General features: G+C 45.1%; 1 protein-coding gene across 10 annotated transcripts in view; it reads right to left on the bottom strand.

The window, feature by feature from the left end:
* The window catches only part of TBC1D16 (TBC1 domain family member 16), a 58,428-nt gene extending 31,198 nt beyond the window's left edge, over positions 1 to 27,230 (bottom strand). For 2 of the 10 annotated variants that reach the window (XM_083598680.1, XM_083598676.1), the window contains exons 1-5: positions 26,975 to 27,122; positions 21,483 to 21,574; positions 13,303 to 13,552; positions 10,748 to 11,375; positions 9,721 to 9,828 (exon numbers count right to left, since the gene is read on the bottom strand). In XM_083598680.1, coding sequence (XP_083454806.1) covers positions 9,721 to 9,828; positions 10,748 to 11,375; positions 13,303 to 13,489 — 923 coding nt within the window. In that variant the 5' untranslated portion in view covers positions 13,490 to 13,552; positions 21,483 to 21,574; positions 26,975 to 27,122. Of the gene's footprint in view, positions 1 to 9,720; positions 9,829 to 10,747; positions 11,376 to 13,302; positions 13,553 to 21,482; positions 21,575 to 22,993; positions 23,323 to 26,890; positions 26,910 to 26,974; positions 27,147 to 27,211 lie in introns of those variants that run through there. The other 8 variants (XM_083598681.1, XM_083598684.1, XR_014544415.1 and 5 more) reach the window with 7 other exon arrangements.
* Positions 27,231 to 27,404: the final 174 nt, after the last annotated feature.

Raw genomic sequence — 27,404 nt, forward strand, 5'->3', positions numbered from 1 at the left:
AGCTAACAGGACCAGTGGCCAGGGATGATGGGAATTGTAGTCCCAAAACACCTGGAGGGTCGAGTTTGGGGATGCCTGGCCTAGACTCTAGAGCAGTGGTGTCCAAACTTTTTTCAAAGAGGGCCAGATTTGATGAAGTGAAGGGCCGTGAGGGCCGACCAAAGGGCCAACCAAGGTTTTTGACCTTTTTTTATGATTTTACCCCAAAGCTGTTGACCTTTTTTTAGGATTGAAGTTGTTGAGGGTTTTTTAGGATTTTACCACAGGAAATAAATTGCCACAGGGGCTGGATTAAACCAAGTGGCGGGCCAGATTGGGCCCCCAAAACAGACTTTGGACATGCCTGCTCTAGAGCCAGGCAAACCAGAGGCCTAAGTTTGGAAGCAACGCTAAACCAAACCAGGGCTTAACTCCAGGTAGCATGGTAGCAGGATGACTGGGTGTGGAGTGAAGTGGATGCAATTTCTGCTTTACCCATATACTCATGTGTTCACACTTAGCTTAGTGTTATATGTCAAGCGGGAAATACAAGATAAAGTAAAAGGAAGTGGAAGATAAGGGAAAGAGGACGAAACACTCTGTATGCTGGTGCTGTGATGTGGTGAGTGGGAAAAAGCAAAGACGAACTAAGAACTTGTTTGAGTAGATACGCAGTGGATTGTGCTGTAAGTCCCACGAAGTGCAATGAGACTTACTCCTAGCCTTGCCCAACCATGTTTGCTCCAGGTGTTTCGCACTACACCTCTCATCAACCCCAGCCAGCAATGATGGAATTTGTGGTCTAAAACGTATGGCAGGGGATGAGCTTGGGGAAAGTTGCTATATAGGACTGCAGTGGTGGGTACAATCCTATACTGGTGACTCCCCACTTACGCGGGGGTTACGTTCTGGGCCCCCGTGCGCATAAGCAAAATGTGTGTAAGCGGAGAGCCTCGTCACGGCAGGGAACTAGGGTGATTCTTTCTCCTTTTACAACAAAAACAGGCCAGAGCTCTTCGGAACCCTACGTAAGAGAAAGCAACCCATATTGTTCCTTTGCCTCCAGATTGCCAGAAAGAGCAGGGGAAAGTGTGTCCAAGCCCACTGCAATGTAGCTTCCCGTCCAACGGCTGTTGAGAGGGGTAGTGCAGCAGCAGTGATAATCCCCGCGAGCCATTTTGGAGCCTATAAATTCTTGTTTTAAAAGTCTTTGAAACATCGGGCTCTGGGGAGGGTCTCCTCACAAGCCATGAGGACTTTCCAGCTCTGACCTGCCATTTCCAGATTTGAATTTATTTAAATCGATTGACTGATTTCCCAGCACCACACATATACAGGTGGGGGGGCGTTATGTCTGTACCCAGTTTCCAGGAATAAGCTCCCTTGAACTCAATGGGACTCTCTTTCAAGTAGATATGCATTAGACTGTGCTATTAGTCTTGTACTTATCCACCAGCCCAATAAGCCAACCACAAAATGAACTGTGACTTGCTATTTTAAACCCACCGCCATAGCTGTGCTTTTTTGTTCTAGTATAATAAATTGTTAAGAATTTAGTATTGTATTGATTCCTGAAATGGTTTGCACTGAGACAGTGTGGTTTTTATTATGTATTCTTTGTTGTACTAAGCTTTATAGTTACAGAGTTTTGTATTTACACTGGTTGGGAACTTACTTAGAGTGCAGTAATTGCGGACAAACTTGACTTGATCACATTAGCTCTAACCTTTCATTGAAAATTATTCCCCGTTTTACTTAAATTTCTCCCATGAGTACACTGGCAAAGCAGACCACCATTACTGCAAGGGCGGAATGCCTTGCAGTACAAAACCATTGTTAGGAACACAGGAAACTGCATTGTACCAGGTCAACACCACTGGTCCATCTAGCTCAACACCGTCTACACTGACTGGCAGCAGTTGTCCAGGTTTTCAGACAAGGTACTCTCCCAGCCCTATTTGTAGATGCTGGGGATTGAACCTGGGATCTTCTGCTTGCAAGGCAAATGCTCTTCCACTGAAATACACCCCTTTCCCAGTATCATGTTAGCAATGAAAGAATGCATCTATTGATGCCTTTGTCCTTGGAACAGTTAGCTTTTAAGTGCAGTCTAACGATACAGCTAGGGTTGCGGGTGGCACTGTGGGTTAAACCACAGAGCCTAAGACTTGCCGATCAGAAGGTTGGCGGTTCGAATCCCTGCAACGGGGTGAGCTCCCGTTGCTCGGCCCCTGCTCCTGCCAACCTTCGAAAGCACGAAGTGCAAGTAGATAAATAGGTATCACTCCGGCAGGAAGGTAAATGGTGTTTGCATGCGCTGCTCTGGTTCACCAGAAGCGGCTTAGTCATGCTGGCCACATGACCCGGAAGCTGTACGCCGGCTCCCTCGACCAGTAAAGCGAGATGAGCGCCGCAACCCCAGAGTCAGCCACGACTGGACCTAATGGTCAGGGGTCCCTTTACCTTTACCCAACGATACAGCTACATTGGGGTATGAAGTCTGTAGATATAGACGTCTCCCCAATTATGCAGGGGTTACGTTCTTGGGTACCGGGCGTAAACGTGAAATCGTGTATAGTCAAAACACCATTGGGTTCAGTGGCGGGTGGGACTGAAGAATTTCCCAGATGTCCGCCCCCGTTCCCAACCCCTTTTTATTTTATTTTTATTTTTGCTAAGTGCATAAAGCTGATTGCACACAAGCTGAATGTGTGTGTGTGTGTGTGTGTGTGGAATCCCTGTACTACAAGTCACAACAGTACACTCCTGTTGCAAAAGCCATGGTTTCTAGATCAGGGAACAAGCCATGATCTGACTTAGTGTTATGTCAAACCAGAGCTGATGATTTGTTTTGCTCCAGACAAACCATGAGATGTAACAAAGGTTTGCTCTTGGCTTACTGCTTGTGGAGGAGCAAAAAAGCCACAATTTTCACTCTGCGTACTCAGGTGCTTGCTTGTTTACACTTAGCCATGGTTTGCCTTAGCACTGCTTGCAAACCAGGCCATAGTTAACCTTGACATTTCTGATAGGAAAATGTTACCAAACCCCTTAGGTTACTTCTGGAGAAAGAACTGCATCATCTCTCTCGTACAAACAGAACAGCTTCTAGAGATAACAGATACAACTACTTCCACCTACTTCATGACAAAGTGAGGTGCTCACACATTATATACCTTGTTAAGGGTATATAATCTCAAGGCAGCGTGTGATGTCCCTGTGTGGTGTCCCTTCTATTTGGACAATCTTTTCCTCTCTCTCATTCATTCACAGGGATGCTTACAGAGCTCTGATCTGTGGAGAGCTAAAAAATTCTACTGGGCTATGGGGTAGAGCAGAGAAAGCGCTATTGGGCCATATTGGTTTGTTGAGGTAGTGAGGGAGGAGGACAAAGAGAGAGATGTCACAATGCATTCAAAGCTCCTTCCATTGACTTATTCCTTTCCAGAAGACCTTGACCATATTTACAGCGAAAGCACCAGACGGGAGACAAATCCATGGACCTTCAAAACTGAATTTGTTTCTTATACTGGTCTACTTTGGATATGTCTCACCTTGAAAAGAATAGAAATCTATTAATTTCCATTCCCAATCACCCTGCATCTTTTGCCAACAATCCATCAAAAGCCACCACTGCTCCCTTGTCTTAGGTAATAGGAAGAGCCCATATGAAACAGAGCCTATCTAAAATAATCCCTCTCCGCTGTTTAAACATTGACACAATGCTAGGCAGCTCATACCTTTGACATTTCCTGTTTTGATCCCAGTTCCTCACAAGGGTTGCTTAAGGCACCATCGCCTCCCATCTACAAGGCTACTCTCCTTTCACAGGCCTCTGCTGGCAACAGACAGACAAAGAAATCAGATCAAATCTTTACGTAGGGTTATAAGCCAGTTTTGACACAGGCAAAGGCATAGAGTATCAGCTAAGCACAACAGAAGCATCAGTAAATGCATAAAACCATAATAAAAAGCAAGGTGTACATAGAAATTCTGTCTTTGTGCTTTATGTCAAGGTTGTGCTCCTTAAGATGGATTGTCCTTCTGCTATTGTTAACAAAATGGAAATGGTGAAAGAAGATCATTTTTGCTGCACAGTTTGCTCCAATTGTCCTATTTGATACGTGTAAGGAATGTTCTTTTACAGAACTGGTGGTTGATCTTAAATTTTACCACCTTCCTGGGGGTGGGGAGATGGTACAAACCCTTAGCTTCACTTCCTTCCTGGATTTTTATTTTGTCTTACAGGTGCCTTTGATGATGCAGATGTGCCTCTCTCTGTTTCTGACATAGCCCTATAATCTCACCGAAATAAGCCCATTTGGTACATTTGACAGCCTGTTACTGTATTCTATTATCCAACTCAGTCCTTAATTCTACAGTAGGTGCAAGGCAAGCTATTGACAAAGACATACAAAGGAGTCAATGAGTCTGTCTGGTGTAAAAACACACGAGCGCACAAACAATTGTTGGGACCTTAATCAATTGGTTATTTTAACCTCACTCACCTTGGGTCACATAGCAAGGATGGAGCTAAAATGACTTAAAATGCAGCCTATGGACAGATTGGGCAATTAGGATTGGTTTGCAAGTTTGGCATGCCAAATGTACCCCTGGGCTCTCTGTTTTCGATATATTAGTCCTACACAGCTACCTTTCTGGAACTGTGGATTGCTTTATTTCAATCAATATGCTGACTGAATAGGTGACAACGCTGGAGATAATCCGATTCTATAAAAAGAACACAAAGGAACACAGACTGCATGAAGTAAATCCCATGTCACCATCATACAGCAGAAGCCAATTTCGAAAGCCTGGCATTCCCTGCTCCCTACGCTTGCTTCTCCATCCATTACATACCTATGGCTCACAACTGCTCTGCCAGTAATTTCATCTCCTGCTTAATTCTACAGAGATCTCAGCCGGCACCAGCCTCCTAGGTGAATTGCCACAACAGCATGATGAAACATCCCAGACTCAGTTACTGCTTGCAGTCCCACAGACACTTGCACACTCCCTGCCCAATAACACAACTGGACAAGAAAGCAATTTAATCACCAGCTCCCTAGAAAGGAGTCGAAACAGAAAGGGCAAGAAATATGCAAGCGTTGCATCAAGCCAAACCCTGCAGAAGCTGCCTCTTGAGGATTCCACGTTTTTCCTGGGCACATGCATCCCTCCCGTCCCAAAGCTGTTTTTTTTTTTAAATAAATTTTTTATTGGTTTTTCAACACATATTAAAAGACAATGCAACACAATACATAAACAAACAAACATATAAACACGTATAATTTCTTGACCTTTCTTTCCTTAAACCTTCTTTCAACGACTTCCCCATACCTCCCCTTTCTGCATCCCTGTTTTAAATCATTCCAGCAACCCCTAATTTCAATTTCTTATAGCACTTTCTTTAAATCTTTTTTCTCATATCCAATTGTTTGTCACTGCAATTCTATTTTGCATTACCCAAGACATTTTAACATTCATTAATTTTACAACAATTCTTAAGATAAACTTTAAATTTCTTCCAATCTTCTTCCACCGTCTCTTTCCCTTGGTCACGGATTCTGCCAGTCATCTCCGCCAGTCCCATGTAGTCGATCACCTTGGTCTGCCATTCTTCCAGTGTGGGTAGCTCTTGTGTCTTCCAATACTTTGCTAAGAGTACTCTTGCTGCCAAAGCTGTTTCCTTATTCCTGCTGTTAACAGAGAAATCTGAGGGCTCCCTTGGACAAAAAACAAGGACACCAGCCAGGAATACCAGAGCAAAACAGCAGCCAGTAGGCTTGGTCTTTACTGAAGACTGTCACAAAAGGACTCCCAATTCCTGCAACACTGCCACTAGAAAGAACGGGGGGGCGGGGGGAGCTATATTACTTACTACTAGGGCTGTTGCCTGACCAATCAATAATATTACTGTCAATAAATTGATTAGCCAGTCCACTAACTCTGCAGATGAACAACACACTAAGCATGAAACACAAAGCACGCTTTCTTTCTTTTAAAGAAATGCAGTGCATGTTCTGGCAGGCATCTATTTCCCTTTTAGAAGAAAAATGCTTCTAAAAAGCCACCTCCAATTTTACGAACTGTACTTTTATCTTTTTTAATAAAGACAATCAGATGTTCAATTAACAGGGGTCACATTTTTGAGTGGCCAGCATTTTAACTTGATTACACATTGCAGCCCCGCTTGTTAAAAGACAGGTGGAAGTTTATTTTGAACCCAGGTTTACCAGCTCTGCAGCTGCAATGTGTGCTATTTGGTGTTGTGCATTTCTGTACTCCACATGCTATTAAGGGGAGTCCTTGTTCAAATAACAACCAGAGGGCCAGGCAGCGTCTGGAGGAGAACCAGAAAACCAAAGGGTGTGCTCATAGCACTGCACACACACATAAAAACCACCCCAAGAATCCAAGATTGCTATATGACAGGCTCCACCTCTGTGCATACAATGAGCATACAGGATAAACCTTTAAACATGCACATATGCCAATGGTTAGCTACCAAACTGAGCAGCAGGCCAGTGCTGAGAAGGGAGTTGATGAGCTACCCCTCTCACTGTGTATGAATGCCAGAAATTTCATATATGATGCATAAAGGGGTATAATGCAGCCACTCCAAAAATAACTTGCTGACAAAACAAGGATCAACCTACATACGATGGAACAAGCAACTGCTGCTTTAATGTTGTAATGTTTTCCTTTAGATTGCAGTTTGATTCATCATCTGAGATATTGTGCATCATGGTTTTGATGCCTACTTCCTTGGGAGGGTTTTGTCCTGGAAGGTGGCATAGATAGCTAGATATAGATATAGATGGTATAGATATAAGTAGAGAAATATATAGCTTCTGGCCACCCCAATCTCCACTGCAGAGTTTGAGATTCCAGGGGTCTTGGCACTTTACCAGTGTCCATGTTTCCTTTGGGGAAAAGAGGAATAGTGGAGACTTCAGTATCTTTGTGAAATACAGTTTATTTACACATATTTACATCTGAGTCTGGACGGAGAGAGGGTTCCGAGCATCACATCTCACGAGGGGCTCGCTCATCACGTCAGTGCAGCCCTGGTACAAAGGTAGCCCAAATGTCATCTGTATTTCCACACAGCTTCTCCATGTGTCAGCCTGCATGGCCACTGGCTCCATCCTTCTTTCTGCCCAAAACCTTTCCTAAAATGCAACCCAAGCCTCATGCAAAAAGGACATTTTTTTCCTGTGGTGACATCATGCCCCCTGTAACCCTGGCAACCTCCCCTTCCCAACTCTGCTATTGTCTTTTGCTAACTAACAAGTAGCTGGGGGAGGGACTCCACACCCCCCTTCTTGTGTGACACTGAATGTCCCAATGGCTCGCCTTTCGTCAGGGTAATGTCAGTGCCATCATCTGTTTAGTTCTTTCATGGCACCTCTCTCAGCCAATCTCCCGAGAAAGCTGGCTTGACTTATTGTGAAGGCCCTGCTAAATCCATTGAGCCAACGCCACATTCAGTAATTTCAGAGAGTAATTGGGAGAACCTGGCACCCAGAATTTTAGAGGATCCTTGCCCCCTGCAAACCCAGAAGAATATAAAATGAACAAGGACAGGATACAACTGGAAAACATAAACTGCATCCTGCCATGAAGGTCACAAAGGAGAAAGATAGGAGCAGCCCAGGGGCCTCTCAGCTGGAGCCTTACATCCTAGCAGAGGCAAAGACCCTTTCCTTCCTCTTGGAATCTCCTAATAAGGCCCTAGAATCAAGACGGACAGGGCTTAAGGACAACATCCTGGCTCGTATGTTCAGCTGCATGAAAGAAGCAATATGTAAACTGGGAAATCCACACCAACACAAATATGTGGAGGCCTGGATTAAGTATCTTCCTTACTTAATAGCAGTAACAGCAAAGGACTGGAAGAGGGGGACTCATGCATATGGACTGTGTGGCATATCCAGTTCATATATGAAATCTCCCCCGCCCCCATGTGACTGCAATAACGTAGTCTCTTTCCAAACCAGGGCAAAGGAAGATGATATTCTGTACAAAAAATAAATGGGGGTGGGCACCAGGGGACTGCTGATTTGTGTTGATGACATCCCTGTACTGTAGCTATTTATGGGGAAAGGATGTCTCTCAGCATCCAACCCTGCTGTTCTGCTCACGCAACAGACTCCCAATTGTGCAACAGGACTTTCCCTTCCTCTCCTTCCTCCCTGCCCCATAGCCCCGCCCCTGCACCCTCAAAATCTACTTTGGAGGGTTGGGAGTCCCTCTGCCGCCTGAAATTTTGGGAGCATGAAGAGGGAGGAGAGGGAGGGGAAATCCCATGGCGTGAACAAAACTCCACTTGCAAAGCACCAAGCATATTGACAGATCCACTTGGAAGCAATAGCTTGGACTATCAAACAACCAAAAGTTGAAGTTAATTCAGTGCAAGAGGATCTAGGTTTGAAATTACATGAACGTCCAGCTGTTTTCATCCACGCACCATTCCTTCTGGAGATTACCTCTGAGCAGCCTCTCAGTGCAGTCCACTGTTGGACTTCAAACTTCAGGCCTGGAAAGGTATCTAAGCCTGTGTTTTAATAAAGACCTGAAATCATCATCATAATCATCCTGTCCAATTTTACTGGACTTGCCATGGGCTCAAGAACATTTACTGAAGCAGGGATTTGTATACGAGCTTGAAAGAGAACGATCAAGTCACTTATATTTAATTTTTAAAAACCTTTAACCACATTTATAACAATAAAAAGTAAAGTGAATAAAAGGTGAAGTAAACCAGAAGTGATTTTGACACTTCAGCCCTGAGAGATGCGTCATTGTGCAATGTTAGAAAGGAATGGGACAATTGAAAAAGTGTTAAAGATGTTATCTTTTTACTTCAGTCCTTTCTTGCCAGTATGTAGATGCAGACATCTGTGCAGCCTGAAAACTGTATTGTGTTTCAGCTGAGACCCTTGAAGCCTGATGAAAAACCTGGGAGAGCCTTGCATATGGTGTCTAATAAATGCAAAACCTAGTTCAACTCAAGTTTGGCTGATTTCTCTGGCAAGCTTGTTGGGGCTTAAAAAAAGAAGCTAATGTACAATTTATTTTAACTGTATTTTTTATTTTAAGGAAGGAGCGTTTCAGAAAAGTGAGTTCGAATCGTTTTATGGCAATAAACAACTCTCCCAACCACCTACCCACTCCCACCATCCCACAGCTTGAAAGACCTCAGCTACTCTGTGTAATCCTCCAAACGTGTTTACTAAGAATAACATCCACAGATTGCAGTATAGAATCATAGAACTGTAGAGTTGGAAGGGACTCTGAGGATTATCTAGTCCAAACCAGCAATGTGCAGTTGTCCCATATTGGGATCGAACCTGCAATCTTGGCATCATCAGCACCACACTTTAACCAACTCGGCTATCCAGTAGGCATGTCTTGAACAGCAACATCTTCTGGAAACAAAGAGAAATCCTTGACTGCCTTTATTCTATAAACCACAGCCCACAGAACAGGAATGCTGCCTGTTGACAAGTAAGCATCAAAAAGCACACGGGATCTTGGAACCATGCAAAGTTAACAGCTTTGAAAACCAGCCTTCTGCAATTTTAAATATTTTCTCATGTGCCAATTTGCAATATAACTGAAAGGCCACACGAGGGCACCCTCCCCACACAATGAGCGGGCAAAACAGTGTGCACTGCACTAAATTGGAGAGCTGTGGCTTCAGTCACATTTTATTGATAAAGTGTAAATCTTCACCCTAGAAAATCAGCCTTGCAGTTTGTCACAGAATGGTAAGTTGTATAAGATCTAGATTTTGAAGCGCAGGAACAGGAAGACATGGCAAGCCACTCCTGCACAACAGCACTAGAGGAAAGCAGAGAGAAAAATCAGCCTGGCAATTTATAATCTTGGCAACCTAAATTACATGGATAGTAGCACAGCCAGCCTAAGCTCCAAGACTATATCCAGGGTACTGAAGCACACAACTGAGCTCCTCTTTCATCCATCTTTCAGACAGGTAAAAGTTGTCTTGGATATACAGGTGACGACCATTTCGTGCCAGGGTTCTGTTCCCAGCCCCTGTGTGCATCAGCAAAGCCCATATAAATGTGCCCTGCCCCCATTCTGCCCTGCCAGCCATTCAGTCCCCATTCTGTCTTCTTCCAGGTCCAAATGGACCAATGCGTTGGCAACTGCATGTCAATTGGACACGGCTAAAACGGTCGCTGCCTGTAGATAACATCAAACAGAGGTGCCCCCAAACTGAAAGAAGCAACTTGCTGTAAGGCGATGTTGTCAGCCAGCTAAAAGCTACTCCTTACATGACATGAATACTAATAAAAAAGACAGGTACATACATTCAGATCCATATTTAAGTAACATCCTGGTCATCAAAGCAACTTATACCACGGCTTGCAACTACACCTCCATTGCAGCGGGTATCTCAAAACAAGCAGGGTCTACCATCTGAATGACCAAATGGGATCTCATAGGTAGCGACTACTGTCAACGCATGTCACCACAGTTGGACAGCTAGTGGAATCCAGGGCCTTCACCTCTGAGGCGCAAAAGAATAGACTGTAATCCTATACACACTTATGCAGCAGCAAGTCACACTGAACTCAGTAGGACTTCCGAGTAGACATACATAAAATCACACTGCTGAGAGTAGTAGAGTGAACGCCCCTCAGCAGGGGCAAAAACCGGACAAATAGTTGTTCTACAACTGGATAATCTTGCTCCTTCATTACTCGGTAAAAGGAGAAAAGGAACATAAACTCACCTGTTTTCATTAACCAGGAACATAGAGCCAACATTCTCCACCAGGGCTTCACTGATGGGTGAGAGGCAGAATGGAGAAGAGAAGGCATCAGAGTCCGAGTCAAATGTGCTGTCTCTGCTGACATCATCGGCAGACAACTCCAAAGAGCCCTCGTCGTCCTCTCCAGTCTCCAGGTGGCTCTCCAGCCCTTCTTCCACTGACTCCTCCAACCGGTTGTGCTCCTCCAGAGAACTGATTGTCGATAAGATACCTGAGTCACTGTGGGCAGGCTGAGCCGAGCTGTGGATGCTGTCCGTTGCCAAGCAACCCTGGGACAGCTTCTCCCCTTCCTCCGAAGGGCAGCTGACGTGAGCCACATCCCTAACCAGCTGCGACACGGTCAGAACTTCTTCTTCATCCTTTGGGGTCACAGCTCGCTTCTGCTCGGAGGGGGAAGCCTGCATAGTGGCGCCAAAACCCTGAGTATGGCGGTTACGCTTGCGGGGGGCCTTGCGGACCGGGGAGCTCTCTGGTGTAATGTAGCGGAGGGCCTCCTCGTCCTGCCTCTGAATTCGGGAATTTGGGACCCAGGCCAAGATAAGTGTGGTTCCAAGCAGCTCATCTTTCTCCATGTACAGGCACAAATAGCCTACGAAAAAACACAGTGCCCCAGAGTTACAACCAAGCCCCAACTTCATGAATGGCAGGTATCCTGAAAGGGTGCTGAGCACTCCAGCTTCCTGCTACCACTGGGACTCCTCCCCTCACTCACTTGCCTCTTGAGCAGCTCTCTCCTAAGCCTAACTTCTTCCTCCTCCCCTAACCAGACCCAATTGCTTCATCCACTGGAGCAATGTTTGGTTGACTGAGCATCACTCTTGACTGCATTTTACTTTCCAGCTAGTATCTACAATAGCTCGGTTTGGGATCCAACAGGGCATTAGAGGCAAAAACACAGCCAACTCAATCAGCACATCCAAGTCATTTTTACATCTGCTAGAGTAGAGGGAACACCAGAGCACTCCTCTGGCCAACTGCAACCCAAAGAATAAGGATGCCAGTCTTAGAAAATCAAAATGGGAAAGGCCACCATTCGGTTATGGGTTATCTGCCTTGATTACAAAAGGTCCAAGGTTCAATCCCTGATGGGAAAAGCTCCTGCCTGAAACCCTGGAGAGTTGCTGGCATGCAGAGTAGACAATACTGAGCTGGATAGACCTCTGACTTGGTATTAAGGCAACTTCCTAAGATCATCATTTACTGCTCCAGAGCTCATGTCAGGCTGGAATCTAGTTGAATTTCAGGATGTTACTAAAGCAGGGGTGGGGCAAACATTGTTTAATCATACTACCCCCCCCCAAAAAAAATCCCTTTTAGTGTGGGGTAGGGAGTAGAAAAGGATTGGCTCCTATATTACACTGTTTTCTTCTTGCCCCAGCATGGTTAACAGCAGCTTTTGGGAGGAATGAGAAGAGATGCAATTTTAACTGGGAAAAAGTCTCTGGTGGAAAAGGGGGAGCTCCCCTTGTTTTTTAAGCTTTTAACAAATATTGGGAATTCCAATCTTGCATCCTGTGCATTTTAGCCCTAAGAGGAGGGTCTTTTTAAAAAAAAAATCTATTAATTCACCACCACAGACACTCTGATGTTTTACGTAAGAAATAATAAAACATTAGGAAGATGAGAAGGGAAGAACAAGGAACACCAAGTGGACCCTCCATAGCAACTTTGAAACCGGATTGAGAATAAGAGGTAAGAAGTCAAGGGAGAGGTTTTATGGAACAATTAATGCTTACTGAGAGACTCTTCTGTGCACAAAGTGTATCCCATAGAACTTTCCTTAACATTAAGTCCAGCATAAAAGTTCAAGGTGCTGATACCGCTGCGCAAAGCCTTATACCGCTTGGGACCACGATACAGAAAATATCATCTCACCCCATGTATACTCAACTGATCACCATGCTCTGCAGGAGTAGCAGGGCCTTCTGCAGACACCATCTCATCATGAGATTCATTCCATATAATGTAGGAGCCTTTAGTGTTACGGCACCCACCTTCTGGAATTCCAATACAGTGGTACCTCTAGATACGAACGGGATCCGTTCCGGAGCCCCGTTCGCATCTAGAAGCAAATGTAACCCGTGTCCATGCGTCTGCGCACGCGTGGGTCACGTTTTGGCACTTCTGCGCATGTGCATGATGTCATTTTGAGTGACTGCGCATGCGCAAGTGGCGAAACCTGGAAGTAACGCGCTCCATTACTTCTGGGTTGCTGCGGAGCGCAACTCGAACGTGCCCGAAGCACATTCAACCCGAGGTATGACTGTACCTGTCAGACAGATGCTATCTCTATGATCTTTTTGGCACCTTTTGAAGACTTTCCTCTTCCAACAAACCTTTCAAGTGGACATTTTTATCCCAGTTGTATCTGTATTGAACCTGAAACTACATTTAATAGCTGTTTCATTATTGAAGCTTTTATTGTTAAATTGCTTCAAGATTGTTCATGGGGAGAGACTCGTCAACAAAATGAGATAAACCAACGCAACAAACCCATGTCTCCAGCCTGCCCCCACCTGGATGATGCTCCACGATGCCTTGCAGCATCTCAGGTGGATGGACACAGACATTGTTCTTGGAGTAGATAATCCCCCCATCCAAGACGGAAGACGAGCCGCCACTGCTGCTGCTGCTGCTGGCATTTAAGGTCAGGAGGTCAGATGCTTTCGAAGAGGCACGTCGGAGGAGTCTTCCCAGAGACATTGCCAAGGGAGTGTTTCCATTCTCTGTTGACTCCACTTAAGCACCTAATTCAGACAGTCAAGTCTGCCCAGGGGGAAAGGAGAGAAAGTGTCAGAAAGAGAACAACAACAGGTAGAATGGACAGAAAGACACATACTGCTTGCCTTCATGCAAAAGGAGGTGAAACCTTGAGTGCAGTATGACACTGTCTCAGTCACATGAGATTAGTGGGGGGGGGAGGAAATAATACAATACTTGAGAGAATAAGAAAGTCTTTGTTAAAAAAACAACAACCCACTCCAACACAGTTTAGGCAACGACTTCTAGAAAAATGAGCTGTGGACTGTGTATGCTGCCACAGTGTATGCTGCCACAGCAGATTGGTTAAATATTTGTGGGACCACAAGGCTTACGGTTGGTTTTCTTGCAACACCAGAAATGGAACCTGTAATTTGGAGCTTCTTTTTTCTCATTCCGAAGTATTAAAAATAAATGATACCGGATTCTAAATCCACAGCTTTTGGTCACAGATTTCCAGTGTCACTTTTAACACTACAGTGGTACCTCGGGTTAAGTACTTAATTCGTTCCGGAGGTCCGTTCTTAACCTGAAACTGTTCTTAACCTGAAGCACCACTTTAGCTAATGGGGCCTCCTGCTGCTGCTGCGCCGCCGGAGCCCAATTAATGTTCTTATCCTGAAGCAAAGTTCTTAACCTGAAGCACTATTTCTGGGTTAGCGGAGTCTGTAACCTGAAGCGTATGTAACCTGAAGCATATGTAACCCGAGGTACCACTGTAGAGTTCTTGTCTGCAGTTCAACAGAGAGATGAGGTAGCCCAGAAAAAATGAGGGACCCCCCCCAAAAAAAACCCCATCCTCTTTCCCTCTCCATACCACCTTAATATGTAACAACAGAGGGACTTTCTTCAAGAGCTATGCAATCACATTTTGGAACAGAAGCTGTCTGAAAAGGAGAATGAATTTTAGCTGAGAACGCACCAGGTATTTTCAATGAGCATTTCTGCCACCATCACTTATTTCCTTTGGATCTCTGCAGAGTGATGTTGGGAACACCTTGCCCAGGAGTGCAATTTGGGAACTGCTGTGGCTATTGCTTCTTTTGTAGCATAGTGACAAGCCTCTGTATACATAGCCTCTGACTCCTCTTGAAAATGGAGCTTGTCCAGCAACACATTCCTGCCATCACCAGCTTCAGATATGAACTGGCTCCAAAGGTCCACCAGAAAAAAACAAGCCAAGGGAAAACTGATCCCACTCAAAGCCTCCCCTCCAAGCACAGTTGTTCCTTTTTAGTCAGTACTCTTTGTTCCCAGGGTCAGCTTAACCCGGTCTGGTTTCTATGGTCCTTGTAGCAACACCTGGATATACCAGGTGAGGCATCCCCTGCAATGCCAGATTCAAGTGCTTTTAGTCTGTGCATGAAAAGACAGGTAGAAAATGAAAGAAAGAGAAATATCAGGAAGCAAGCCTAGATCAAACCTTACTGTGTGCCTGTCCCCCTAAATAATTAACAGGAAAGCAGACTGGGGGAAATGCATGCATAAGCTAACAGATGCAGATAAAGGAGAGAGACAGTCAGAAATGCACAAAGGAGAGAAGGAAGGAGGAAACAATGCCTTATGAGGAAACAATGCCTTATGAGGAAACAATGCCTTATGAGGAAACAATGCCTTATGAGGAACGGCTAAGGAAGCTGGGCATGTTTAGCCTGGAGAAGAGGAGGTTAAGGGGTGATATGATAGCCATGTTCAAATATATAAAAGGATGTCACATAGAGGAGGGAGAAAGGTTGTTTTCTGCTGCTCCAGAGAAGCGGACACAGAGCAATGGTTCCAAACTACAAGAAAGAAGATTCCACCTAAACATCAGGAAGAACTTCCTGACAGTAAGAGCTGTTCGACAGTGGAATTTGCTGCCAAGGAGTGTGGTGGAGTCTCCTTCTTTGGAGGTCTTTAAGCAGAGGCTTGACAACCATATGTCAGGAGTGCTCTGATGGTGTTTCCTGCTTGGCAGGGGGTTGGACTCGATGGCCCTTGTGGTCTCTTCCAACTCTATGATTCTATGAAACAAAAAACGGCAGATGCACTAATAGCAACAGACCTAAAAATCACACTATATAAAAGCCAAGAAGCTATTTATACACACAAATAGTTCACTTTCTACCTGTTCTTAAAATTATGGCTTTCCCCCCTTCCTTCTAGAACATCTCCCTTTGCACCTTCTGGCAACCCCATTACCTAGAGAACGTGGGTTTTCCTTTCCTCCACTGCAGCAGCATGTATGTACCATGGGAAGGGAGGCAGGACATACTTCTCCTCTAGTATTAAAGCAGAGGCAGTACATTTTTGCAGTGCTGGGCAGGGAGGACAGCCTCCTCCTTCCCTAGTGGTATGATCTCCATACACAGAGAGAATGTGTTCATCTGCCTGCATGCTACATGTGTCGTCTGTGTGTGTACTGTATATGCATGAATGCAGTTGCGATATGTATGTGTGCAAACATGAAAATGAACATACAGTGGCCATGCCCACCACTGGCATGCACCTCCAATGCGGTCCTCAGGCCAAAACAGGTTAGCCACTCCTGAATTAAAGCCTATTCCATCTGTACCATGCACCTGGCACTACAATGGCTGCAGCACTTCCTTACTAGGGTTCAAGTGAGGAAGCATGTTAAGGAACTACACAGATTTGAGAGTAATTTGCCAGAGGGCAGTTCTTAAGATGCTGGTTTTCAGAAAGTGCATCCCATCATCCTTATGGAGGAGTATATTCCTTAAACATTCTGATAAGGTGACCCGGTTATTTCACCAAGACATCTTTGAAATTTCACATGCTACTCTCCACTACTGCCAAACACACACTTCCAGGTCAAACCAGGCTCAAAAGCTCTTGATCCATGTATATCTCTCGTCTCACTGAAAAACGCAGACAAAACGAAGATGCTCACACTTCTGAGGAGAGAAGCAAAACTGCTTGCAGCCATGTTGTTCCCCTGTATTGTGCAGCAAGCCTTGTGTATTGTTGAGCTTGTGTGACAGTGTCATGATGTAGTAGCGTCTTACTGGCAGAGTCAGGGAGCAGCAGATGCATCCACGGGGGGGGGGGGGGGGGGAATGCAAAGGCAGCATTTCCTCTGGAAGAAAGAGGTGGGGGGGGGGAAATCTGGCCTGCTCAGGCACAAACTCACATGTTTTCCCAGCTATTTTCTCCAGGGGCCTGAAGCAGCAGTAGATTGACCCCCTTATGGAATGAAAAGCAGCCTCGCGTTATCACCAGCTTTTGCTGAGCAAAAGCAAAGCAGCTGCAGAACATGAAAAGGGTTGTTGTTTTTTGGTTGGTTTTTTGCCCACGATGAGGATCTAAAAGCAAACAAACATGCCACCTAATCCTACACTGAACTTGATCTCTCTTGCTACACACAAAGAGTGTTGTTCAACAGGCATAAGAACCTCTGAATGACAGTGCTTGGGAAACCCAAGATAGTATATGACATGAATACTACATTTCAGAGAATGCAGGGTTTATCAGGCCAGGAGAAAAGTGGTTGCATCAATCCCAAGCCATTAGGGCCACAGATAAGCAGTAGTGCACCTGCTTTACCTGCAGAAGGTCTCAGGTTCAATCTGGTCTCTCTAGTTTGGGCAGGTGAAAGACCCCTGTCTGAAACCCTGGTGAGCTGCTGCCTGCTACAGTAGACCAGCCTTCCCAGCCTGGTGCGTTTCAGACATGATGGACTCCATCTCCCATAAGTCCAAAAATGCATAGCTTAATGGCCATGGGCAATGAGAGTTGCAGTCCACCAAGATCTGGAGGCTGGGGAATACTGGTACAGGCAACATGGAGCTAAGTAAACCAATGGTCTGACTCTGTGTAAAGCAGATTCCTGTGCTCCTATGAATGTATCAGTGGGCACAGCATGGTTGCTCTGCTTCTATGGTTAATGCCACTGCATCCCAGCAATGCATAACCTTCTTTCCACATGGCTCAGACGTGCATCATGTTTACAAAACACAGAAGCAACGTACCGTATTTTTCCGTGTATAAGACTTAAAAAAATAGTGAAAAACCTGGGGTTGTCTTGTACACAGAACATGGGCATCTGGAGGGATTTTTAAAATATTTAAGCATATATCCGGGATTTTGGCTTGGGCGGGCTGAGGCAGTTCCTCCTGCTGCCTCCTGAAGCGCTCGCTGGCTCGACCACCAGAGCGAGAGCAGCTGCCACTGCAAACTGCCTCATCATCATCATTTTATTTGTATGCTGCCTTTCCATAGTTAAAAACAATGCTCAAGCCGACTTACAACATGACAAGATTTACACAATTTTAAAAAGTCATAAACAATAAATCAACCACATCTAAAAAATACACAACCAAGTGGAAAACAATTTCCACATGAATCAAAATCTAAAAAGAAGAATGCAGCATTAATATCACAGCTGCCTCTCCTTGCTCTTTCCTCTTTTTCCGCTTCCCCTCTCAAACTCCCACCCTGCCCCCAGCCCACTCACCACCTTCCTCAGCTCAGTTTGCTTGACGGCCTAGCCTGGCCCACAGTGGGCGCTGCCTTCCCCTGGCTCTTCCTTGGTATTCTGCTTGGGAGCCTCCTTCCTCTCGCTTCCCTGCAGCAGCAGCTGCCACTGAGGGGGAGCATGCGGTGCCCCAACCGCTGCCTTTGATTCTGCACCACGGAGCAGCACTGCATGCGCACCTCATGCTGGAAACTTTAAGGGTGATCGCCCCAAAAAAGATCAACAACTTGCTGCCACCACTCATCCAGATTTTCACTTCTGGTTTAGGGTTTTGTTTTCTTAATTTTGGGTTCAAATAAATAGGGGTCATCACATACATGGAGGCATCTTATACATGGAAAAGTATGGTACAGTGGTACCTCAGGTTACATACGCTTCAGGTTACATATGCTTCAGGTTACAGACTCCCCTAACCCAGAAATATTACCTCGGGTTAAGAACTTTGCTTCAAGATGGGAACAGAAATCGTGCTCCGGTGGCGGGCGGCAGCGGGAGGCCCCATTAGCTAAAGTGGTACCTCAGGTTAAGAACAGTTTCAGGTTAAGAACGGACCTCCGGAACGAATTAAGTTCTTAACCTGAGGTACCACTGTATTCTCTTTTGGGAGGTGCACAGCATGTCAACAATGTAAGTGCACACAGTTCACCTGAACTGTGTAGGAGGAACCCCAGAGTAACATGGAAGCGACCGCACTGCTCCAAGTAATGCGCAGAGCATGCCTACATTGCAGGTTCTGAGGACAGACACTTCTTGGGGCATATTCCCAAGTAAACAGGATGCAAGGCCTTGGTGCAGACAGGGGATTAGTGCTGTGGCATCACGCTCTAAAACAATTCCTGTTTTAAATCACGTACTGCAGAAATTTCAGGTTTGGAGTGTCCAGTTCCTCATGTTTGGAAACAGCAAGCAATTTGTGAAGCTGGCCCTTCAGTGCTCTCCCCCACCTGTGATGCAATCATGTGCGGTGAAATAAAATCCCAGCTGCCTTAAAAAATAATAATTGCTCATGCCCTATTAATTTCCTCCCACACTCAGCTGCTGCTGCTACTGCTGAACACCTGTGCTGCAGCCCACAGCTTACTTCCAGTCAGCTACTGGCTACTTTCATGGGCAATGCCCCTGGAGGCAGGCAGCAACTGGATAACCCCCAGGCCTTCTCATCAGCAAAGAAGTGCCTGGGCCAGCAGAAACAGTTGGCTGCTTTCTTCTAAGGCCCATCCCTTTTGAACAAACAGCCGAAGATCCTGTTGGCAGGGCTGCTCACTTGCTCCGGCTGCACGTTTCTTCTTTATCAGAAAGAGGAATGGCTTTTGGGAATGGTCTGGCTGGGAGGATGGATTTCTTATTGAAGACTTGGCACAGTTACAAGAACCCAGTAATGTTTGAAAGGCATGCAAGGCAGCATGCTCCCTGCAGCAAAGCACTGAAGATTTATGCAACGCCCCAGCCAACTATGGGAAAGTCAGAAGCAGGGGGATGGGAAATGGGAAATATAGATATGCACAGCTCTTCTTAAAATTTCCCCATTACAAAATTAGCACAGAAACAAAGAACAGTAAGAGAAAAGATAAAAAGGACTGTGAAAAGCACGGGGGCAGATGGGTATAAGCAGAAGATTCAATCGCACACAAAGAATTAATATTGCAAACCAATTTATTTTGCATTTCTCTAATCAAGACGAAGGAGTGTGGCCATACCATTAAAATTACACAATAGAAATTACTGCAGCAGTGCAGAGGTCCCAAGAGCTGCCATGGAATCGAAAGGCATATTCAGAAGAGGGAGCTGTATTTGATTAAGAGTTTTGCTACAAGCCAAGTGTGCGGAAGAATGGTCCCGTATCAAAAGATGGATGCAGCAGGAACTGGGATGCCTGGCTTCATGGCTGGTTGTGAGGGGAGGGGGACTTGACAGGTTACATACAAGAACTTTTGAGTTCTTACTGTAACTGCAATGAAAGCATAGTCAGTGCTTCCTCTAACATCACGTGCAAGAAAATGAAGAACCTAAAACTCAAGTATGCAATACACTTCCTTCTTTAGTTATTTGTTTCCTTAAAAAAAACCACACAAATATTTATATCCTGCATTTTCAGCAAATGGCTTTCCAGGCATCCAAGGGATACAATTTAAAACACGATGAAATCCAGGTAGCTTATAAACAGCAAATGCACAAAAGACTAAACAAAAGAAGCAGCAGTGGAAAGCAACCAGTAAAATCATAGCAAAAAGGGCAAAGTATGACTGCCCATAACAATGAGAGGATAAAACAGTTTTTAACCTGTTGCCAATAAGTAAGGCACCAAAGAAGAGTTCATTTGGGAAGATATTCCATAGATATAGCACCACCACAAAAAGCCCTGTTCCTCAGTAGATAGCTGCCTGACCTTCAAAGATGGGAAGGGCCCAATATGAAAACCTCAGCTAACAGGTAGGTTCATACAGAAGAAAATGGTCTTCTAGATATCCTGACACCAATGTGCTTTGAACTTTAAAGGTCAAAAACAGCACTTTGAATTACATCCCATATACACCAGAAGCTAGTGTAGATGTTTAAGGAGTAGCAATATTACGGCTGGATCATTCAAGTTTCCCAAGACTTTTTCCTCCCCCCCAAAATCAGCTTCACATATAAGGAATTACAGTAATCCAACTAACTATTCAATTCTAACCATATCTACTCAGAAATAAGTGCTACTGAATTCAATGGGGCTTATTCCCATGTAAATGGGTTTAGGATTGCAGCCAAAGACATTACTAGAACAAGGGGCAACCATGGCAATTTCATCTCTTTCAAGTAGTCACTGTTTCTGAATTCACAAAGTACTTTGCTATATTTGCAAGGCAAACAAAAAAAAAAAGGGAGGGAAGGAGAGAAAACACGGCAATGGAAAGCATCAGTGCCAAGGAGGAGACTATATTTCTTGAGGGGGGGGGCGGCTAGTCTTACTTCCCAGGAACTGTTAAAACAATGGGCACTCCCATCTGGGACGGTATCTGGAAGATCCTAACCCCTGCACGCCTTCAGTCCCTGCCCTCAGCTAATCAAGTTTCTGATGGGGCAAATCCAAATATTGACTATTGCTATTTGCAAAGTGTAACTGTATTGTTGCAAGGGAAGAAACAGCTGCAGAATTTCAATTAGTATTTACGCAGCACTTTATGGGTGCTCAGCAATGCACTTGACATACATTATCTTGCGGTAACCCTTGCAACGACCCTGCAAGGTAGGGCAGCCCTGCTATTCCCATGCTGCAGATGGGGAGATGGGTCTCCTAGTGAGTTTGTGACTGGGATAAAATTAGAACCAGAGACTGAATTGTAGCTCAGTCTCCACACTGGCTTTAGTACAGTGGCTTTAGTACAGTGGTCCAGATCCACCACCACCCCTTCAATACTGTGCACCACACAACTTAGGGGAGGTTTTCTGGAAACAGCAGCATGAGTAAGCGCTACTCACCTCTCTTGCCCAAGAGAGTGCCAAAGCCGTGCAAAGGACTGTGCTTCCGCTGGCATCGATCACAGCAGCTACAACTCATTGTACAGTGTCACCTGTAAAATGGGATCAGAAGTTACCTACTTCACAAGGGTGGTTGCAAGACTGAACACAGATTATAATGTACTTTGTGAAGTAAAGGATGAAAGAAACCTTGCGCGCACACACACACACACACATATATATATATATATATATATATATATATATATATATATATCTGGTGCACAATTACTGGTGGTTATTCACTCCAGAGGAAGTTTAAACATGGACAATCTCTCTCAAGATAATCTACAGACCTCTTAGAGAAGGGGTGCCCAAACGTTTCTGAGCACAATTCAAAGTGTTGGTGCTGACCTTTAAAGCCCTAAAAACAGCCTCGGTCCTGTATACCTGAAGGACTGTCTCCACCCCCATTGTTCAGCCCAGACACTGAGGTCCAACGCCTAGGGCCTTCTGGCAGTTCTCTCACTGTGAGAAGAGAGGTTACAGGGAACCAGGCAGAGGGCCTTCTCGGTAGTGGCGCCTGCCCCGTGGAACGCCCTCCCAGCAGATGTCAAGGCAATAATCAACTATTTTACCTTTAAAAGACAACTGAAGGCAGCCCAGTTTAGGGAAGTTTTTAATGTCTGATGCTGTATTGTTTTTAATATTCAGTTGGAAGCCGCCCTGAGTGGCTGGGGAAACCCAGGCAGATGAGTAGGGTATAAATAATAAATAATAATAATAATAATAATAATAATAATTATTATTATTACTACTACTACTACTATTATTACTAAAGAGGGGCAGATTTGATGAAGTGAACATGCATGAGGGCTGATCAAAGTTGCTGAGCATTGAACTTGTTGAGCTTTTTTAAGGATTTGACCCCAATAAATAAACTGCCACACGGGCTGGATGAAACCGGCCACAGGGCCAGATGAGGACCCCAAATGGACTTTGGACATGCCTGTCTTAGAGCATCTCTAAGAGAGTTCTCTTATAACCATTGGGCAGAAGATCAAGTTACCAAATAAATAAATAAGTAAGTAAGCAAGCAAGCAGATATCCAAGAGTCCTTTTGAGGCATACCAGACAAGCCTCTTGAGAAGAATATTCCCCCAAGGGATTTCTGCTTCTTAGGAGCACACCCTGAGGAGCTGAGCACAATAGCTTCTCAATCACCCATTTACAAAGCATAACATATTCTAGACCAGCTACAGTGCTCTGGCACTGCAGTGAACGTGCACCTCACAGCCCAGAATCATGTACAAATAAATGACTCAAAGAAATGAGTAAGTCCTTTAAAAGAATGAGCTCACTGGAAGCTGATTAAATCATGTTTTAAGGAAGGAACGTTATCAACTTTTGCTCTGCTAAGTAAACTTCCTTGTTAGGTCAGGCCTGAGCTCTTATGCAAGAAGATCAGCACAGCACTTCTCCCCAGCTCAGCTCTCATTATCTGGTCCAAGCAGCGCCATCAGCTTACCTACCACTTGACAAACCTTCCACATCACTTCAGCACTGTGGTTGTCAAGCTGTGTTCTATGAAATCCTGGAGCTTCCTGGACGCTTATCAGGGCTTTCTAGAACATTAAGATTCTTTACAAAGTTGGCTTATGCATCATTACCAATCTTGCCCTGAAATGTGCAGCTGTAAAGAAGGTTGGGGTGATTTCTCCTTCACTCAGGATGATGGCAAGGCCCAAGAAGTCTGACCAGTTACCACCAAATGAATGTGTTCTGGGGTGAAACATCTTTCCCAATACACAGGGGTTCTGGGCAGATACCCAAAGGCACATAGATTTGGAAAAGGTTTTATGAAAGTACAAACTTTAAAAACACTGCCTTAAAATGTCCACAGCAACAAAACTCACATACTTTTATTTTCAAAACTACCCAGGGATATATACCAGTGTTCCATTTTTCTGTAAGGTGCTATTCCACAATTAGGTGTCATGCAACTATTAAACAGCCACCAATATTACAACCACAATACCGGTGACAGTCTTTCTGACATCCTCAGCTTGAAAACAACTTTGAATGCCTGGTTTGCTAACTTTAATGGAACACAGCACCCCACCTCATCCAGACTATCTCTACTCTTTGCCTCCTGTTGAGTCCGGCTATCTATTGCTTCCAGTTCACCAGTTCAACCACTGCTGGATTCTTGACTCCTGCTCCTGTGAGATCTCTGTTTCCTAACTGCTTGTTTGCTTGCTTCTGCCTGGTGGCTCAACCTCCAAAAACCACTGTAATCTTGGCAGAAAGTATGAGGAAGCTTCCTCCCACCTAGAACATTCACTGGACAAGTTGTCCTGGAATCGTGCGCTTGTGTGTGTGCAGCAATCTCTGTCCGACTCCTGTCCTGTACCTCAGCTGGTCTTGGCCTTTTCCTTAACTTCATTCCCAACTCTTAAAACCACCAACACCCTTCCTCTACTTGAAAGTTAATTGGGGATTGCTTAAGTATACAGTACCACTTCTTGGTCTTCCGAGTCAAAAGCCTTTGCTCATCTCCTACTCACCAAACCACCATCTCATTTGATCTCCTGATTACTGGCCTGTGTGCAAAGCGAGAGACGAACTCCTATAACGTGTGCGTCAAAGACTAATCTGTGCTAAAGCCTCAGCCCAGCCCTGGTATTTACAGGTGCATTCCTAGGGGCCTAACTCCTCTGCTCAGCGTAAGCAGGTTCTCTGATGTTCCAAATCTACACGCCACATGCTGCAGCCCTGTCATCATCAACAACTATGTTGCAGCTGTGGTTCCACCTCAACTGAAATCCTCTTGCAACTTTGCATTGCTCCTTGCTGAAAAACCTTTTTTAAACCATCACCTAAACTCAAAGGACTTTGCTGCCAGCCTTTTTCCTTTAACATACTAGCAAGCATGGTTTTCTATCTACCCAATTTTACACTGTACTTTTGGCATAGGCTTGTTTTTAAAACCTTCCTTCCTGACACATCACCCCTTCAAACTACTTCCCTAGTGGGATTTTTTTGTGCATGTCTTAGTAACAGGAAGAGCAACTCTGTCTTTTAACACCTTCTCCACCATCAGCTGTACTTTAAGACTTATTTTAAATAATAGCTTACTTAGAAGTTATTATTTCAAGTATATGGACAATGGAAGAACCATTCCGATTCCTAGTGCCAAGTCTATACTTACTGTAGAATGTTATGTACTGCATGAATAGGAGAGAATGGCTCCCAGTGGATTTGTTCCCCTTTCCAAAGGGAACTGCCTTCCAAGAGAATGCATGCATGACCAAAAGACTATTAGCTTGTTAGACATACGTTGCTGTAACTTTTTATTTTGTGAACCACCCTGAGACCCCCGGGTATAGGCAATATAAATTCAATTAATAAAATATTAAATAAAATAAACTTCATTGGTAATAATCTGAATGCATTGAAACACCTCAGTTACTGTGTTATTTAAACATAGAAGTTTGGAGAAGGACGAAATACAGCGGTACCTCAGGTTACATACACTTCAGGTTACACACTCCGCTAACCCAGAAATAGTGCTTCAGGTTAAGAACTTTGCTTCAGGATAAGAACAGAAATCGGGCTCTGGCGGCGCGGCAGCAGCAGGAGGCCCCATTAGTTAAAGTGGTGCTTCAGGTTAAGAACAGTTTCAGGTTAAGTACGGACCTCCAGAATGAATTAAATACTTAACCTGAGGTACCACTGTAACTACACATGGGACATGACTACACAAAAATCAAATTATACTAGGTAGAAAGGAGAGACTATGTCTCTTATTATGCTTGTGGCCTTTTATGCTCTGAGCCTGGGGACTCAACTGTACATTGGTATTGACCCCATATGCTATGAGATCCATACTTTATGGCCTCCCGGGCTAATATGAATTATTCATTGTATTCAGGTTGTGGGGAGAAAAGGAAAGACTCAACCTCTTCCACTGCTGGCAGAAGCTCTGTAAATTAAAAAGTGAGCAGAATGGTCTGCTCATCAATAGCCTGATCCTATGCAGTTAAGCATGCCCAATTCTACACAGGATTAATAGGCTACTATTCCACATAAATGAGGCGCGGGTGGCGTTGTGGGTTAAACCACAGAGCCTAGGACTTGCCGATCAGAAGGTCGGTGGTTCGAATCCCTGAGATGGGGTGAGCTCCCGTTGCTCGGTCCCTGCTCCTGCCAACCTAGCAGTTCGAAAGCACGTCAAAGTGCAAGTAGATAAATAGGTACTGCTCCGGCAGGAAGGTAAACAGTGTTTCCGTACGCTGCTCTGGTTCGCCACATGACCCGGAAGCTGTACGCCTGCTCCCTCAGCCAATAAAGCGAGATGAGCGCCGCAACCCCAGAGTCGGTCACGACTGGACCTAATGGTCAGGGGTCCCTTTACCTTTTTTATTCCACATAAGGGCTCTCCCTGCCCCACCCCACCCCAATCATGACATTTACATATTGACACAACTGCCAAGGCAAGCTTTTAAAATAAGCATAACACAAAACATGAGGATCACCTAGTAGGATCTTCATCAGGCTTCATCATGCTACATATGTCTTCTTAGAAACTGATTGCTGCTACATCCTGCCAAATAACTAGCGAGTAAAGGTTCCAATTTCACCACTGTGTTCCAGGAAGGTGGGGATTGGGGGGGGGGGAGAGAGATCGTGTCTAACTCACAGCTTTTCTGCACCAGAATACCATGTATTGTGTGTCATTCCCCCACCCTTTCCCTGCCAAGATGAATTATTTCTAAGTGTTAATCAGTGAAAGAAGAATGCCACATACAAATGCAACTGAGGAACTTGGCATACCAGCCCAGGGTAATCTAGTGTGACTGAAGAGGTACATTAAAAAACAAGAAAAAAACATTCATTCCTCTGCCAGTCACATAACAGAAGGATATGCTTAATGCACTGCAAAAAAGACATATGAACCATAGTACATATAAATAGATGTACCTAGGAGAGTTACCCCAAAGGAAAGCATGTTCCCCATGTATTCATCATAAGCCTTCTACAGGGACATACACTCATCTCCTTCCTCTTCAGACTACATTTCCCTTGTCTAGAGCACTATGGTGTGCAGCTTTCAAATACTCAATGGCCAATCCCTGCTCACAATACCAGGCTCTCTTCAGTTCCCTGCCTCGCTAGTATAACAACTGGCTTCTCTGCACATATAACCTCAGGGTCAACCCCTAGTGTCTATACAGCCACTTACAGTGCAAGCTTCCCACCATAATTTCCCCATAGATACCAGTGTCAAAACACATGCGCCCTGAGCAGGTAACCTACAAGAGGATGGAGACCACCCCCCGAGAGATGAAGCTCCTTCCCAGGATCAACCCATCGCGACCTCGCCTCCTCCAGCACCGCAATACATCCCATTCACCCCGCTCACCCACCGCAGGGCCTGAATGAAGACCCCACCCCAAAATCGAACCGGCTCCCCACCTCCCACAAGCTATTATTTCCCAGGGAAGACACACCTCGAGCAAAGACCGCGAGAGCAGCCTCGCCCACGCCCCCCAAAGCCCAGCAGGGCAAATTCTCACCCAGAGGCCACCGCCGCTGCCGCCTCCTAAATCCTCGCCGCGCGAGAGGAGGGTCTGCGGGAAGGTGGGCGCGGCTACCCTTAGGCACTCCCACCCTATCTGCCTATCCCTGCCCACAGAGCCTTCCTTCCCGGATCCGCTCCGGGCTTAGAGGATAGAAAGAGCAAATACTTAGGCCGGCAGAAGGGCATCGCGTGGAGACGGGGGACTTTTGCCCTATGTCCGGTTTCCAGGGACGTGCTGCGTTCGCATCCTGGAAAAGCTTTGCTGCACAATATACGCAACCCTTTCCCCGCTCCCGTTCCCCGCCTCTGCATCTCTGCTGCAAGAGCCAGAAGCTTCAGTGTAAAGAGCAGACTGAAGT

Source organism: Podarcis filfolensis (genome assembly GCF_964270895.1).
Source record: "Podarcis filfolensis genome assembly, chromosome: 2".
Lineage (NCBI taxonomy): Eukaryota > Metazoa > Chordata > Lepidosauria > Squamata > Lacertidae > Podarcis > Podarcis filfolensis.